The sequence below is a fragment of the Fukomys damarensis genome, unplaced genomic scaffold (genome assembly GCF_012274545.1).
Source record: "Fukomys damarensis isolate Sample0158 unplaced genomic scaffold, DMR_v1.0_HiC HiC_scaffold_31, whole genome shotgun sequence".
In the NCBI taxonomy this organism is placed as follows: domain Eukaryota; kingdom Metazoa; phylum Chordata; class Mammalia; order Rodentia; family Bathyergidae; genus Fukomys; species Fukomys damarensis.
In genome coordinates this window covers 17896527-17915068 of record NW_022900943.1, presented here as the reverse complement: position 1 = coordinate 17915068, position 18542 = coordinate 17896527, and the positions used below count along the sequence as shown (strand labels likewise).

At 43.8% G+C, this 18542-nt stretch overlaps 1 protein-coding gene across 1 annotated transcript in view; it reads left to right on the top strand.

Moving 5' to 3' along the window:
• Apba1 (amyloid beta precursor protein binding family A member 1) overlaps positions 1 to 18542 on the top strand; it is a 93877-nt gene that overhangs the window by 38177 nt on the left and 37158 nt on the right. The window contains exon 6 of the mRNA XM_010605885.2: positions 15396 to 15491. Coding sequence (XP_010604187.1) covers positions 15396 to 15491 — 96 coding nt within the window. The remainder of the gene's footprint in view (positions 1 to 15395; positions 15492 to 18542) is intronic.

Genomic DNA, 18542 nt, shown 5'->3' with positions numbered 1-18542 from the left:
CAGAGCATATGCAAAGATCCATAAAGTGACTGAGTTGAGTCCAGTCACTTTGGGTTTAATTGAACACCTGCTCCATGTAGTCTGTTGTCTGTGAATAAGAAATGGGCCTGGTCCCAAGGCTACACTGTTGCTCATTATTCTAGTAAACTAGAGAGAGTTGTAATTATTGTCCCTATTCACAATTTAAAAGTCCATCTTACAGTTTATCTTCCACTCACCCAATAAGTATGTGTTTAGTTTCCTCTATATATGAGACATTGTGCAAGATCCCCGGGGTACAGCAGTGACAGGCAGCCTTCTCTGCTCTTGAGGATTTCATCTAAATCTTCATTTGGTGTCTGAGTTATATACAGCTATATAACATATTGCCCCAAAACTTAGCAGTGCACAGCAGACCACACTAATTATCTCATTTTACTCTAAGGGTGCTCAAAGGCTCTGATCAAGGTGACGGGTGGCCTGTTATTGTCTGAAAACATTGCTGGGGAAACCACTGCTTCCAGGCTCATGTTCCCATTGGCAAGGGGACCTACTGGCTGTTGGACCTACTACCTACTTCCCCAGTGATTACTGGCCAAAGCCGTCTTCAGTCCTTTGCCAAATGTGACATCTCCTTAAGAACGTGTGCAAGACCAGAAAGCTGTAGAGTCCTGGTGGCAAGATGGAAGTCACAGTCCCCATCACTTTTGCCATATTGTATGGCTGTGACTAATGACTGTCCCATGCTTTCTCCCCAGGGAGGGGAAAGCACATGGATCTGAGAACCAGAGCAGATCTCTTGGGGAGGGCATCTGAGGAATCTGCCTCCCATATTTGATGTATGTCATTATCTTGTTCCAGCAATAGAGCTTCTGGGCTAAAAACCTAAGGACAGTCTGTCCCATGCTTTCTCCCCAGGGAGGGGAAAGCACATGGATCTGAGAACCAGAGCAGATCTCTGGGGAGGGCATCTCAGGAATCTGCCTCCCATATTTGATGTATGTCATTATCTTCTTCCAGCAAAGAGCTTCTGGGCTAAAAACCTAAGGACAAAGTAGCTGCTGGCTTTGGCTTCCACCACAGATTGTGCCAGCTCTTTCCAGCTCCTAGGCTACTTTTTTCTCTCATTTTAGGGAGCGTAGCCAAATCTGCAGACCCCAAAGTGACCAGCAGAGAACTGAGCTGAATGGTGCAAAGGGAAGGTATGTGTGAGCCGGCACAGAGGCAGGGCAGGTGGCTACACCAGAGCAAACGGGCTGAGGAGCACTGTGGAAATGAAAAGAGGTGGAATTTTCCTGAAGGAACAAGTGTGCCCACTGTAGATTGCAAGTAAAAGGATTTTAACTTTATTCTCAACGGGCTGTCAGTGTCTAAAGAAATTAGAAGAGACTCACACATTATAGCAGAGCTTTTCAGCTGAGGATCTCTCCGGGGTTTGGGATGGAGGTGACCTGGGACCCCAGACATGTTACCTCCAGCCCAGCACAGCTTTCTCTGGGCTCCAGCCAATGCAGCCTGATGTGTGAATAATATCATTTCTCTGTGTGCCCACATGCAAAGGGGGAAGGAGGCTCAGAATGTAGGAGTGCTGTTGCGCTGTGGGAATAGGAGAGGGAGGAACAGGCCTTGAGGCTGGTGTTCTCAGTGCCCTGGTCTCCCCGGGGCATGGCGTGCGGATTCTATTCTGTGTGCTCCCATCTCAGCTGCCTTCTTGCTGCTGAAGTTTTCCATCACAGATGTTATCCATTATTGATGAAGCATGGAGAAGGTGGTGGTGAATAATTAAGTGAGCTTCAGGTGCACAATGAACATTAAAGGAAAGAGATAATGAAAACAAAAGGGCTAGGAGAAGAATTCTGAGTTCTGTTGTGCTAATCGGATGCTATGTGTTGATGCTTTCTGTAAGTTTTCAGAAGGCCTAAGAGTTGTTTTTGTTTTAGTTTGTGTGATCTTCAGCCTTGTGTGAGCTGGTTGTTCTGCAGCTAATTGAAATTTTACAAGCTTTCTACAGCAGCAGTAAAGACTAATGCCTTCAGCCACCCTGTCCTGGGTGGCTCATGAATCCAAGCCAAACCACTCTTCAAGAGTTAAAACAGGAAATTACTTCACCATGAACAAGAGAGAGGTATATAGTAGAGATACTTGAGACTTGAAACCCACAGATTTTTCTCTTTTAAATAATTAATGGAGAAAAAAACAGTATTTGGGGAGGAGCCCAGTTGCCATCATCTGAGGAGAGCTACTTCTGCAGTGCCTACTGTTTTGAAAAGGGATTTCTCCAATGGTGCCTGACAGCTACAGGACTTGCATCAGATTGACTCAGCTTATAGTAGGTGCAGTCTGACTGCTAGGGAGAGCGGTCAGAAACACAAGAACAGTGGGAAAAGAGGGAGAAATGCCACAGATGCCCCCTCCTGCCTGTTTCCCATATTGGCCTGCAGAATTTGTCCACAGCATCAGAAACTGAAAATGAGCATGGATGGATTTTCAGCTGTGAAATGGTTCATATCCTGCGTGTCTCTTTTTCAACCATTGGGCCTATCACAGCACAATAACTAAGCAAGTGGCCTCAGAAACCGACCTGCCAGTATGTCTGGCTGGTTAGGATGAGCACCTCCATGCATCCAGGCTGTCCCCGGAGCCATGACCAGTGCGAGGTACAAAGGCTCAGGGAGGCCTCCCTGCAGCTTCCTGTCTTCTGCCTTCATTATCCCTCTGCTGCCCAGTTTCCATAAGCCCCCTTTGGCAAAAAGTGAGAGTCCACTTCAGCTCTCTGTGTCCCCAGAGGCCTGGCCACTGGCTGGCTGGTGTTCTCTGAGCTCTCCCAACATGCCCAGGTGCATCCTGACACGGAGCCTGAGAGAACCTCTTGCCGGCTCCCACCCCTTCCTTAACAGATACTTCTTCACAGGTTCTGTAAGCACAGCAGGGTTTGGATGTGTGAAAGTTGCCGGTAGCACCTCAGAGCTCAGTTTATTTTCCCCAGAAATAGTAGGTGCCATTGCTGGGGGCTGGGGGAGGGCAGGCCAGCCTCTTGGAAACAACAGCTGATGGTGCCCCACTGGTGACGCAGAACAGCCTGGCACACAGGCACTAAGGGGTTAATGCGGAGCCTTGGCCACCCCTGGAGGTGGTTACATCTCCTGTTACCAAGTGTGTTGACTTGAGTGCCGAGGGGACTGGAAACAATCGGCAAAGGAGCATTGGGGTCAGGACGTCCTTTCAGCTCATAGAGTGACTGCTCTAGAGCCAGCCCAGCTGCCCGAACAGCGCCCAGAAGATGGAGAACTTTTGGATGTACCAATTTGAGTGTCAGGAAGGAGAGGTAGGTGCACCCTCAGACTTCGAAAGAGTGGTTATGGCTTTGCTTTTGATTTTCTTCTTGTCCTGTAAGATATGAATTGTTCTCTGTGTTTCCCTGGACAGTAGGAATAAGTGAGCAAAGCAAGAGTTAGGTGGGGATCATGGCATCGCCCAGAATGGAAGAAATACAATCGTCAGTTTTGCCAGGGGGCCTGGAGTGAGAAGAGGCCACTTGGTCACTTAACATCGTGCTTAGAAAGGTGGCCCGTGACTCTCCCTGTCAGTGTCACGTTCTGATTCTCCCCATTGTGAGAAATGAGCGGCTCTGCACCCAGAGCCTCCCATTCCACATGCTCTCCTGTGTCCCTTGCTTCTGTGAAGCAGTGGAAATGGCGATGAGTGCCTTGCACGTGAACAGCTGCGTTGCTGGTAAACGAGGGAATGGTAAAATCGGCTCTGGTACGGTGCCTGGCAGAGTGAGCCCTTGAAAATGGCACCTGTTACCATTCTTAGCGGGTGTCAGATAACAGCACGTCATGTATCTTAAGGGTTAACAGTGCCTCTGGTTTTTCTTCTTGCTGAGCTTTGGACCAGTAGCCTGGGAATGAAAGTGTGGGACGGCCATTCAGGAATGGGTGGATTTAAAAGGGGAAACAGATGAAAAACTCCCCCATTTGTTCAAGTTGTAACGGATTTCAAGTACAGTGATGCTGTTCAGAATAGGGGAAAGGTGATCTTTTTATATGCAGCTTTACCAGATGATAAACTGGTTCATCCTTGTACTGGTGACTTTGGTTTATAGTTAGCCAATTAATTATTTTTTCTTGCCTCTAAGAATACAGCTTCAAAAGCTTAGAACACTCACAGTGGTAGTAAATGAATTATTTGTGTGGTCCGGTGATGGATGTGCCTCTGGGCAGATTGCTGTGGAGCAAGGCTCCTCCTTGTCATCTTACAGCTTTCACATGAGTTCAGTGGGTAACAGCCTAGGAACAAGTGGGCCTCGCCTGCAGGAGAGAACGGAAATGGCTAGAACAGTTCAACTGAGTTATCTCAGGCTCTTCCATCGGGGTTAACTGAATCCATTATATATGGATATATAAAACACTCCATTAAGCCTAGGCTATTATCATTTTAATGACATAATTATGCCTCTACAGTGCCTATACTAACCTTCCTACTATGCCACATTAAGGATGCTCAAATGTACATTGATCATACTTTGAATTGAGTGTGAATAATTACGGGTTTCTTAACCACTTTTGATTTTCAGCAGCACAAACATCTTGGAATAAAAATTAACCATATATTTTAAAAATAATTCTACCATGGAATAAGGTTAAATCAGGGTAAATCAGTGAGAGAAACCATGTATACTGATTTAAGAAAAGTAGTAAAGCCTGATAAACCAGTAGGCCCAAATGAAAAAGCTACTTGAGGATGCTGAAACTCAAGCTCCACGTGGTCCCAAAATGAAAAATACCTGAACAACCAGGACCTGTGCCCTGGTCTGCCTCTGAAATCCCATAAGGCAAAAGCAGCACAACTAGAATGTGCATGCTGGAAAGGAACTGAAAGATCAAGTGTTCAGTTTGGATGTACATGAAATGCCGCTCTGAGAAGCTTGTTCCCACCTCAGCACCCTCCCCACCGTACTATCCCTATCGTGTGGGAGCGCACTGTGGCAACAGCAGGGAGGCAGAGCATGAGCAAGAGCCAGCGAAGAGAACGCACAGATGCACATGGGTACCAGTGACCACACCAGCTTACAGCTGCAGTGCTTGTGTGTGCAGAACCTGGCCTGTTCTGTCAGTCTGTTTTCCATCGCCCTTTTCCTCTGACACAAGATACGTGTTGTGCTGCTTTCCACTCAGTCCATGTATTTAATTCCTGTTGTATATTTTATGAGGTTTTTCTGTATTGGGCAGTTGGAGAGGAAACATGCGAATTTATCATAAGCCACACTTTCCTGGCGGTTATTACACTGTTGTAATTAAAGTTATTATCCTATGATTATATTTTTATGGAATTCAAAGGAGAAAGGGTGCCCTCTAAGAATGATGCACATAAAATGCATGCATGTAGTACTTCAGGAGGGGAAGTTCCTTTTAGGAGAATTAGGAATACTGCATGAAAGAGTTAATATTTGGAATGGACCTTTGGGGGCTTGTGGACATGTAGAATTTAGAGAAGAGCAAAAACAAAAGCACTGAGCAGAGACGTGCAGGTTACATTCTGGGTAAAGGAAGCCACTCAGCTAGTCTTGACAATGATAAAGGGTATTTTAAATGACAGTAAAATAGTACTTAGCAAGAGGTCTCAGGAAGAAGGTTCATGAACTCTTAATACGTACTACAGTTTGATGTATCGCTGGCTGCTTGGAAGGAAGGAGAGAAGGAAGATAGGACTGAAAAGGGAGGGAAGAGGGGACAATGTGAGGGAGGGAGGAAGGAGGGAATCAAATACCTTATTCTCAGGTTCAGTGAGTTGAATGAGTTCAGTGAGTGCAGAAATGTAAAACTAGTGAATAGCTCAACCCAGACACCTTTGGGAAAACTGTAAAGTCTTTATTCTCCTACCGTTTGTTACAGTGAATTTTTGTCACCAAGCTTCTTTGAAGGAAAGAGCATTCACTGGGACTCATCCGGTTGACTAGAGCTTGCTGAGGTCCTACCCCCAGTGTCCTAATTAGTGGGTATTGGGGTCATCAGTACACAACAGAGTGGGTGGTTGTCTTTTCTAAGTCAGTCACTGGAATAGCATCACCCTCAGCTTGTACCCTGAGGTAGCTTCTTGCCTGAGAGACGGTGGACATGCAGAAGTTTCACAGAGCAGTTGTAAATAACCCACCTTTAGCCAGGGGTGAGCCAGTCTTCTCAATATGCCATCCAGAGTGTTGGGACTTAATGGATTAATGCAGTCTTTGAGATACGATTTTATAGAGACCCCTATTCGCTTTTTAATTTTATCTATGAGTGAAATTTTAATGAAGGAAACCAGATGAGAAGAAAACATCCCCCTCAGTGTGTGTTGGCCTTCTGAGCACTCTCCCAGAGGGGTGAGATAAAAATTTCTGTGGTGTCGGAATTGTAAAGACTGCTAGTACTTTTTGAACGTTTTGTGCATGTCCAGGCACTGAGCTGGCTACTACATTGTGTGACCACCAGTCAGTACTCCTGCTAGCTCAAGAAGTGGGTGGTAACTGCTTTCTCCATTTCTCAGAAAGGATGAGAGGGATGGACTGCCCTCCCGGGGGTGAGATCTGAGAATGGTACAGCTGAGTTCTTCCTCAACTCCACAGATGTATGGCTACAGCATTTAACCACTTCACTCTTCTGAAACTGAACGTGAGGGACGGTTAAGCTTAATTTTGTCACCTTGATTGGCGTGGGAGCTGGCTGGGGGAGGTTGTAAAGCACACTTTGGGTGTCATGGAGGTGTGCCCTTCAGTACTGTATACGGTCCTTGACCCTTTGTTCCTTGGGAAATGTTTCCTTATAATGCTTCCCGGCTGTGAGGAGCTAAGCATATTAACTCTGCCACACCCTTCTGCCATATTTGTGCGTTGGAGCCGACTGGCCATAGACTGAATCTCCTGAAAACAGGAGCGCGTTAACCCTCTCCTTTTTTAAATTGTGGGTTTTGGGTATTGTGTCTCACCAACAGGAAGGTTAAGATACAAATTCACCTATTTGACCATGATGTAAAATAAAAGCATCCAAGTCTCTTCCTTAGAAATGCAGTGTGCATTCCCTACAATCACACTATGCTTTTGAAAGTGGAGTCTAATATTAGAAAGCCAGATCGTGATGATTTTGCGGACTCAACCCAATGTCTTAGGAGTTGGTTGTTTCCTTCAGCTGACCAATAAACTCTGTCCAGGCACTGGGACAGGAGTGGTTCCGAGTGTCCTCCACTTCAGGTGTCTGTGGCCTGGCCACTCGGGTGGCCTCTCCTCATTGCCCTTGGGCCTTGTGTTCGTACCTGAGGTCGCAGCTGCTGTATCACATTTTAACCACAGGGACAGGGTGTTCTAAAGAATCTGCATAATTCACTGAAGTCAATCACTGGACCAGCTCAAATTCACTCAAAGTAAGCTTGTAGAAAAAGGGATCCAGTTAGAAGTTTACTTTCAAAGGCAATGTTAGAATTATAAAAATAAGCTTAGTTTATCTTTTGATAAACAGCACCTAGGTTAAATTTCTAACTATGTAGATTCTTAGAACAGAGTAGTGATAGTTATTGGGGGTTATATTTTTATTTTATTTATTTATGGTACCAGGGATTGAACTCGGGTCCTTGCACTTACGAGGCCAGTGGTGGAACCCCTGAGCCAAATCCCTGGCCTGGTTATAATATTTTTAAAGACCCACAATGTAAGAGCGTTCTTCAGTGTTTACACCATGCAGCACGCTCAGAGGGTCTTTTCAGTCACAACGAGAACTTTTCAGCTAACACTAAGCCACTGAGTGTTTCTAAGGTTCCCTCTTAATGATTTGATACTCCATTTCTGCTCTTTCAGAGAACTTCTGTTGTCATCATCACCCTTCCCGTTTATCTCTTCATCTTAGCCCATTTTCTGCTGCCATAACAGACTGGGTAATTGATAGAGAACAAGTTTATTGGCTTCACAGTTCAGGCGGCTGGGAAGTCCAAGAGCACGGCACTGGCATCTGCTGTCGTGGCACAGTGCAAGAGAACACCTGAGACAGGAGGAAAGAGGGGGTCAGACTCGCTCTTTCAACACTAACCTGCTCCCCTAATAACAGCCTTGATGCATTGCCCTCGGACTCAGTCCCCTTGTAACGTCCCACCTCTCAGCCCTGTTGTGTTGAGGGTTCGGTTTCCAACACATGAATTTTGGGAGACACATTCAAATCATGGCATTTTAAAAAACTTTTTCATTCGTTTTATGAGAATAGATAATAGAGTGGAGTTTTAGTAGTAATCATATTCTTCAATTTTATGAAGATCACAAAAGGAGAGTTGGCCACAGTCCTTTGCGTCTGAGCACAGTTAATTTTCCAACGATGGTACAATGCTTTGGATGATTATTTACATTTGATAATAATCCCAGTATTATTGGGATCATCAGCATTTCATTTTTGTGTACTATTTTATATGTGTGTATATTTTTAAGAACACATTTGTACATCTTTATGGGGTGCATTACAGTAACTGTGTACACAGTGTGTAACAGATCAGGGTAATGAACATGTCCATCTTTTCAGCCCATTGATCATTTTTGTGTTGGGAGTTTTGTACTCTTTTTGGTGATTCTGAAATAATCAGAGGTTGTTTTAACCAATTGTTACCCGGCTATGCTAAAACAGAAGCAGGAGTGATTCCCCCAGTCTGGGTTATGTCCCTTATTAAACATTCTGTTCTCCTTCCTCACTGCCCTTAGCAAATCTCTAGCGACCACTGTTCCATTCTGTTCTTCTGCAAGATTGACTGTTTTCCTCAGACGAGTGAGAATATATTATTTTTGTTTCTGTGTCTGGCTAGTTCTACTTAACATAATGACCTCTAGTCCATCTATGAAGCAAATTATAGAAATTGATTATTTTTTTGGCTGAATAGTGTTCCATTGTGTGAATTTACCACATTTCTCTATCCATTCATCCACTGAGGGGAATACAGGTTGATCCCATGTTTTGGCTTTTGTGAATAATCTACATTAAACATGGAAGGGAAGGTGCCTTTTTGAAATAATAATTTCATCTCCTTCGTATATGTATACCCAGTAGTATTGCTGGATCATATGGTCGTTCTATTTTTGGTTTTTTGAGAATTCTTCATATTGTTTCCCCTCATGGATGTATGAATTTACATTCCCAAAGTGTATAAAAGTTTTTTTTTCCCCTCTGCCTTCTAGTCAGCATTTATTTTCTTCTTTTTGATGATAGCCTTTCTAGCTGGGGTGAGATGTTAGCTCAGTGTGATTTTGATTTGCATTCCTGTGTGGTTAGTGCACTGAAGCATTCTTTCGTGTGCTTTTTGCTGTTGTCTTTTGAGAAGTGTTTGGTTCTTCAGTCCATTTTTTTTCGTTCATTAAATTTATTAGTACATTTTAGGTATACAACTATGATTGAACTCATCATTGGGAATTGGTACCCTCACAGGATGTATTTGGTTATTTTTTCACATCCCCTTCCCTCCCTTCCACCCCACCCCACTCCCTGTTTACCTAAGCTCTGTTTCTGTTTTTTCCTTCTTTTTTCATTTTCTTTCCCCCCTACGCCTTATTAGTTCTCCTTCCCCTTTGAACCTTTTCTTCCTATTTTATAATAACTGTTACACATTTGGGTCCTCATTTACATTGTCAGTTTCTCACACCAGATAAATAATTTGGTATTTACACACATGTCCTATTTGTTCCACTTAAGAGTTTGGTCTCAGGGTGCACCCATTTAGCTATTAATAGCTCTACTTTGTCTTTATGGCTGAGTAGTACTCCATTTTATAAAAATCGACATCTCTATTCAATCACCAGTTGATGGGCATTTGGGCTGTTTCCATGTTTTCCTGTTACAGATTGTGCCACTTTAAACATGGGTGTGCATATTATTACTGTGATAAGATTTTAACTCTTTCAGGAACATACCCACTAATCCTAGTTTTTTGAGGAATCTCCACAGTGGTTGCACCAGTCTGCACTCCCACCAACAGTGGAGAAGGGTCCTTTTCCCCAGCAACCCTGCCAGCATTTGTTATTGGTTTATTTCTCAAGCCCCCTGCCCCCAGTACCGAGGATCAAATTCAGGACATTGCGCTTGAGGCAGGTGCAGCACCACTGAGCTAAATCCCGGACCCTGGTGTGTGTGTGTAACTGTGTGACAGGGTCTCACTATGTAGTCGAGACTGACCTGGAACTCACTATGTAGCCCAGGCTGGTCTTGAACTCACAGCGATCCTCCCGCCTCAGCCTTCCCGAGTGCTGGGATTACAGGTGTGCACCACCAAACCCGGATCCTGGTTGATTTCTTGATAGCAGCTATTCTTTCCAGGGTGAGATGGAATCGGAGCATTGTTTTCATTCTCATCTCTCTAACGACCAGTGATATTGAATATTTTTTCATATGTTTATTTATTCAGCCTATTTTAAATTGGATATTTTTTATCTTTTGGTGCTGTTTTGTAGTTTCTTGTATATTCTAGTTGTAAATGCCTGCTCAGATGAGTAGTTTGCAGATAATTTCTCCTAAGGTTGTCTCTTAAATTCAAATCATTTCCTTAACTATGTAGAAGTTTCTTAGTTTGCTATAGTCCCGTTTGTCTGTTTCTACTTTCGTTGCCTATATATTTGGGATTCCTTCTAAAAATTATCCCCCACACTAATGTGTTAAGGTGTTCCCCCTGTTTTCTTGTAGTAATTTAATGGTTTCAGTTTACAGTTTAGGTCTTAATCCATATACAGTTAACTTTTATATATGGCAAGAGGAAGAGATCTAATTTCATTCTTTTTTTTTGTCATCGTTGTTATGGGGGATTTAACTTGGGACCTTCCGCTTCTGAGGCGGGTGGTGCCACCACTGAGCTAAATCCCAGCTCTAATTTCAAATTCAAATCCAGTTTTGCCAGCAACATTTACTGTGATGCCTTTTCTCTACTGTATGTTTTTTATGCCTTTGTCAAAAATCAGTCGGTTATGTGAACATGGTCCTATTCTGTTCCATTGCTTTATGTGTCTTTTTATGCTAGTACTGTGCTATTTTGGTTACTGTAACTTTGTAGTATGTTTTGAAGTTGGGTATTATAGTGCCTCTTGTATTTTCTCTTTTCCTTTTTTCTTCATCTTTGTCTTTGCCTCCTTGCTCTCTTCCTCCCCATCTTCTTCCCCTTTCTTCTTCTTGGTCTTCCTAAATTAATTCAAGAGAGCTATCCTCAAGTTCTGAAACTCTTTCTTCCTTTGTTCTAGTCCATTGTAGAAACTATTGTACTATTTTTTATACTGATTGAAGTTTTTATTTCCAATATTTCTGATTGGTTCTCTTTTATAATTTCAGTCTCTTTGGTGAATTCCCATTAATATCCTGAGTTGTTTTTCTCATTATTGAATTACTTATCGGTTTTCTCTTGAATCTGAGTTTCCTTAGGATGATTATTTAATTTTCTTTTTCAGGGCCAGGGATCTAGCTCAGTGGTTCTGCCGCCTGCCTCACAAGTACAAGGTTCCAAGTTCAATCCCCGATACCAAAAAACAAACAAACAATACATTTTTTTCCAGGTATTTCATAGGCTTCCTTCAAATTGAAATCTGTTCTGGAGAATTACTGTCTGATTTAGAAGTATTATGTTTCCTTTTTATGTTTCTTCTATCCCTCCATTAATGTCTGCACTTTGCATATGTTATTCTTCTAACTTTATGAAATTGTTTTTGTAGGAGAATTCTTTTTTCCATTTTTATAGGACATAGGATTTCAGCTGGACAGATGATTTGGGTTTGTTTATGGGGGAGCTCAGAAGCATAGTCACTGATCTGTTGGTCTGTGTTGATGTCAGCAGCTTTCATTGTTGGATGGCAGCAATTCACAGATGTGACGTCACTTGGCAGTGGACGTGGGCTTCGGGGATGTTCTTTGAGGTTTTGCAGAGTCAAGCCCTGTTGGCACGAGAGCTGTCACAATCTCAGTGGTGCAGAGTGTGGAATGGCTATGCTGAGATCTCTCAGGGAAAGCATAGGTGATGTTGAGCGTTGTGGCACCAGGAGCCTCACTTCCTAAGCCACAAGCTGAAGGGTCCCTCTGTCCTTCAGGGTGGATTTGGGAGATGCTGGGCCTGTGGTATCAGCAGCCACTGTTATGGAGCCTCAGGATGGGACAGGACCTTGCCAGGTGTTGCTAGGGTCTGTGGCACCAGTAGACATGGGCTTGAGGTTACAGAACACAAAGGAGACTTCGCAGTACTCACCTTCATGAATTCGCACATCACATTTGCCTCTCACCTTTAATCTTGTTTTCTTAAGATTAAATATCCATCCAGCAACCCAGAGGGCCCAAAACTCCAGACAGAAAGTTAGTGATAATCTTAACTTTTTCTCTCCCATGTCATTGGCTAAATACATCTTTGAAAGTAAATAGCTTTTTTCCCCCTTCCACTTTGAAGAGTGTATGTTGGGGCAAAAGCTGGAGGTACCTGCAAAGGGCCTTTGAAGCAGATATCTGAATCCTTTCAGCACCAGTGGATTGGGTCTCTTTGAATGTGCTTGCCCACCCTTAACTTGGCCTACAGTGGCATGTGGTGATTTGTAGGCTTTTGCATGATGGGGGTCCTCTTTTTTATTTTTTAAGGACAGCTGTCTTTCAAAAGAACTTCACTGGATCCTGGGTTAATCTTCATAGGCAAGGATCATTCCTGTAGTTCAAAGTGCAGACTGAATGTTCTACACATAGTAACAGAGGGACTCTTTATTTAAAAAAGGATTTGCCATTGGCTGCTAAAATTAATCTAGGAAAATAGTGGGCAGGTCTGTAACATCTGCTTCACGTGCAAAGTGAAAACAGTATAAAGCTAGAAAGCACATTAGAGTCGTTGAGTCGGTGCCTACCTTTGTTGGTACCTGCTATTTACATGACCCAGGCTGAGGCATTTGGTGATGAGGATGCAGGAGACAAGAGCCCTGCCACCCAAGAGCTCTTGATAGAGGAGAAACATACACAAATGTTACAGAACACAGGACATGCCATTGGGGGAGAAATGTACTATGAGTAGAGCTTGGGAAAGCATCAGGGAGGAGAGTGCTTGTTAAGCAGACCTTAGATGCACGAGAGAATAAGAGGAACTCTGTAGATGGAGGTCATTCGATGCGTGTGCATATGAAGAAAATTCACATGAGCTTGTACTTGGGCAGAAGCCTATAGCATCTGATATCTGAGGGGAGGTGGTCCTGATAAGGTTGGAAGGGTCCATGAGAGCTCTTATGAGGGACACCCCAGCCCTGCCCCAGACTTTACTCTTCTTCCCCTGGATTCCCTAGCGGGCACTCAGTACTGAACACTTAGCTCTACTGAGGGCTCTTGCACAGCCCTGTCCACCTTCCCGATAACCTGTCTGCTCGCATCATCTTGGGACAATCTGGTACCAGCAAGGTTGTAAGGAATCTATTTTTAGAACACTGGGGGAGTAAATAAAAAATGGGAAATAATGGGATGCTCAGGATTTTTTTAAATAAGGATATACATGGTCCAGAAACCAAGGAGTTAAAGAAAAACTAACTGCACTAGCTTGCTCAGGGGCTGAACCTTTAAAATCTTTGTGACAGAGAAAATTACTTGGGAAAAATCAAGCCATAAATATCAAAGTAGGCGCTTCAAAACTGAAAAATTAAGGAAATTCAAAAACATTAAATTCTTATACTTTCCATTATTAATTTTGAGTAGGTCAAAAAGTGCAAAATCAGCAAGTACCCAGCAAATCTCTTGGTACTGAGTGAAGACATTCTGAGTTCTGTTTACAGGCATGCAGGGCTGCTTTATTGTGGCCAGGGGCTGTGGGGTGCTTTATATCTGCCGTCATTCTCTGCCTGCCCTCTAGACTCTACTGCAGAGCGGCTGGCTCCTGGCTCCTGCATGCGGATATTCCAGGAGTACATGGGTCCTCGGCTCACTGCCTCCACGGGGGGAGATGTGGGCCCACGGGAAGCAGGTCCAAGCCTCACAGCGATGGGACGGCATCATACGACTTGCACATGTCACTATATCAGCTTGTGGTTCGCTTGGTATCCCCTGTACTTCCTGTAAAAGATTAACATTTCACATAATGCTCACTGGGGTCTCTTCATCTTTAACTGTGTTCCCTGACCCCCAGCCCCATTGCTTTGTGAATCGTTCTCCCTTTCCGTACGCGGGTATTTTACTGCTGTCCGTACCTCTGCCTCCAGTCTCAAGAGGTAGATGCAGACTTGAGTAAACACTGGTGGTGGTTTCCTTCTCCTGCTGGGAACTCCCCTTCCTGCCCCCTCACATCCCTGCTCTTCCTGAGAGGATACATCCTGAGTCGTTTCTTTCTGTGCTTTGTGCCCACTGTCGTCGTCACCGCAGCTGTGAAGCGCTGCGTTCTGGCCCTCAGAGGACCATTGCTGCAGAACTGCGGAGCACTTCTGGGGCTCGCCGGGGAGGGGCCACCCTGTCTCTAGATCTGAGGCACACACTGAAATGTCACCATACGGTCCAGGGAGTGTTCCCAGAGCCCGCCTGTGTCCGTCCCAGTGTTTGCTTGCTTGCTTGCTTTGTTTGGCAACTCACTGGGCAGACATTCATGGAGCGCCTGCTGTGCTTTGTGCCCTGAACAGGGTTTTCACATTCCATCTCCGGCAGGGCTGGGCCCATCCACTGAGGCACCCGACAGGCCCTGTGCTCCCCAAACCTAGTTTTCAAAGCCAAACAGCATTTGACAGAGGATTTCTTAATCATTTAAGAGTATCCAAGATAATACAGTTTAGATGCCAAAACATCTCTGAATTTTCATTGGGCTTTAGATTACAGGGTATATGGTTTCTAATCACCAAAATTAGCCTCACTTGGCTCTTTGAAAATATGTGTCTTATTTTTTATTTTTCCATTCATTTTAGGCAGATTTTTTTGTTTTGTTTTCTGTGTTGGGGTTCTTTATTGTTTTTTGTTTGTTTTTAAAATACGGTCTCACTGTGTACTTAAGGCTGGCCTTAAACTCCTGATCTTTCTGCCTTATCCTCCAGAGTGCTGGGACTACAGGTGTGCACCGACACATCTGGCTGGGTGGGCAATTTTATACGACATTTGGTAGTCAAAGTATATGTATCTTTAATTTTTAAAAAAATATTTGTGTAGTATCTTTTGCTGTATTTATTTAGGACTACAAGTTTAATAGTCAAGTTTTTCTATAGCTTTTTTCAACATTTAGTGGGGGAGCAGAGCAATAAAACTTCTTTGAAGAAATAGCAAGAATTGAAAAGAAAGTTTAAATGCCTCTAGCTTGTTCTGTACAGTTAACAGTCTGTTTCCAAAGGGGTTCTCCCAACTGAAGTCTCTCTTTGTGTTCCGGTTTGCCCCTCTCCACCCATCTCCTTCGCCTGGGCTCCAAGAAATGTCACTCAGGTTCTCACTGATGCCTTTCCTCTTTCTGTGTTCTAGTCTCCATCTCCTGGCAGTTCCTCACCTTTGGGCGCAGAGTCGTCAAGTACACCCCTTCATCCCGGTGACCCCGCGGAAGCCTCCACAAACAAAGAGGTAGGGTGCTTTTTCTTTGCGAGGCCATCAGCCTGTTTTGTTTTACTCTAATACCGCTCTGTGCTTTCTGCAGTCCTCAGCGAGCCCCTTTGAACTATGCAATTTTCCTGTTAAAAGCCATGCTGCCTGATTTGATAGGCACCAGCCACAGCTATTTTAATTAATAAAATGCAAAGTTCCTGTCGTGTTTTAGTTGCTCAGTAGCAGCCTGTGGGTAGTGGCCTCTGTACTGGATGGAGCAAGTGACAAGACATTAGCCTTGATGCAGAATGCTCTGTTGAGCAGCTCCCATAAAAAACTCCGTGTGTCAGCATCCTTCCCCGTTGCACTGGATGCCTTCTGATACTATAGATCAGCCAATGCTGTGTAGCTCAGAAAAGGGATTAGTTTCTTAAATACTCATTATATTTCAAGCCTTGTGAAATGTCTTTCCTAAGAGCAGGATGACCACATGCCATTCTTTTAATCATGGTTTCAATTCATATTCAGATGTTTTCTGAGGATGAGGAGTTCTGCTGCTGTATTGTCTAGATGGTGGGGCTCACTAGACTCAGGTGCCTATTAAGCCCTTGAAATGCATCTGTGGAAATGAGGAACTGATACTTTTAAATTAACTTAAATAACCACATGTGGCCAAGGCTACTGAAAGAGCAGCCCTAAGATCCCTTTTAGACGGGTGAATGTGCACCCTTCCTGTGAGGGACAAACTGAGCTCTGCCATACAGTATTGAAATGTGAAAATGCTACTTGCCCCTCCTGAGCTTTCTGGGGCTAGAAAAGGGCAAGTGCTTTTCTCTGAGTTGGAATCCGCTGCCTTTGCCAGTGTCCTGTGACATACAGGTGACTGTCGTCCTATCTGTGGCCCAACCTCAGGCAGATACTGGCCTGGGCAGTAATCTGTGTGTGGGCTCAGCTTGTTCCAAGTGTAGTTGCTCCCTCGTCCACACTGAGGAGATGCGTTAAAGAGGTAAACCACATAATGAACGACTGGCTCATGTTCACTTGTTTTGCTGATAATTTTATGTTAAATGCAGTGGAAGAAAGTCATCTGTTTTGACCTGAGTGATCACTTCTAGAGCAAGTCTTAGTTTAAGCTTACACTCAGTGTTTCATGGAATATACTACTGTTCACATGAAGTATTGTTTTATTACTCTTTATATTAGACACACAAACTTTCTTTGAAATGACCTTAACATTATGATTTAGACTGAAAGTGTGCTCTGTCCTTCTCTGGTCCATCTCAGACCTCAGTTGTGGCAGAGTCCCAGTGTCTCCTGGTCTCCCCCACCCTACCATACAGCTTCTTATTTCACTTAGAGCACACCGATGAGTGAGGACAAAGAGTAAGAAGAAAGAATGACAGCTACGTTAATGAGTGTTAACCATTCATTGAGCTTTACGGTGTTCCCAGCTGAGAATCACAGCTAGTAACCCATTTATTCCTGATAATTCTCTGAGATAGACATCCTTGCCCTTATTTCTTGAGAAAGCTGAGTGGTTTAGTGACTTACATGAGGTCACAAAGCTCATGAGTGGCCAACCTGGATATGACCCCAGAGGTCCCGTGGGCCCTTGCTCTGATTTGCCAAGAACTGCTGCCCCTAGAGAGCAAAGTGGTTGCAGGTCACAGACTGTGTGCACAAGGTAATTTACAGGTCATCATTCTGCCTGTCAGCCTCTATCCTCTGCAGTGTTTTATGTGACCTCCAGAAAACCCCACGGATCCTAACCTTTAGCTTTTTAATTCTGCAGTGCTAAGGGTCAGCTGATGTTCTTCTCAGTCCACATGTGAGAAAACAAAAGGCTAATCAGACATCTGAATATTCAGCCTTTAATTATGCATGAGCTATAATAAGCAAGGCAAATTTGTTAGTTTCTCAGTTCCTACAAGACTTGGCACATGTTTCTGCATATCTTTAGAAATAATGATGAAAATCTTCTTTGTATGCAGTAATTAGAGAGTCTTTCATTTCATAAAACTCTTTTTTAGAGAAAATTTATTACCCCAGAGACTAAAGAAAGCTAGTCATGAGCTCATGAATAGAGAATAAGTCAATGTACCAAATGCCCACCATGTAGCTCTAAATAAAATTATCGCTTTTATAGCTATAAAGTAATTCTTCTGTAGTTCTGCTAAAATCTGGACATTGTCTTTCAAATCAGCCTTGAGAAAAGTATCCTGATAGCCCAAGAAAATCTGCATTGTCTCCTTAGATGTACCTACGGGTTAAGCCATCTTGATCATACAAGGTAAAAGCTCGTATACTGCAGAGCTATCCTGGAGCTCTAGCTATTGGGGACAAGGGCAGAGAGTGAAGTAATAATTTTAAAAATTTGACCCTTAAGAAGAAGCTAGCTTCTTGCATACCATGCAGTTACAGACTTTCTTCTTTAAACCAACCAGAACTAGATGGACCTAAAGCCCTGCACCACTGAGATTACAGTTCTTCACTCTTCTCCATTTATCCCACCTTACACTTAGTATGCATTGGCAGCCAGAAACCTTTTGATCCTGGTGCTCGAGAGCCCCAGCTTCTTAGGTATAAGCAGCCGCTTTGTCCCAGCAAGCACATCTGCAGGGCCCTGACAGAACAGCTGCCCATGCAGTGTGTGCCCTGAGCACCACACAGGGAAGCTATAGAATTCTTGTCATCCTGAATTGAGTTAGTCTTAAAACTAGGTTTCTTTGGGTGCCCCCAGTTTTTCACTGAACAATTAACACTATAATTTGTGTAATATTTCATACATATTAATCATTTTTGGTACCAGGGACCAAACACAGGGCCTTGCACTTGCAAGGTAGGCGAGCTAAATCCACTGAGCTAAATTCCCAGCCCTTTATTCTCGTTTTTCAAGTAAAGAGCACTGTGTACGATGCTAGGTAGGAGAAGGAAGTGCTTCTTGTCGTATCCTGGTGCTTATCCAGAGCATATTCCTGTAGCCCCCAGACACTCCACATACACCATCTCTTCAGGTCAGCCTGTGGAGTGGCTGGGTGAGCTACTGTCCCTTTCTCTAAAAGCCGCATGTGTAATATATATAACATATAT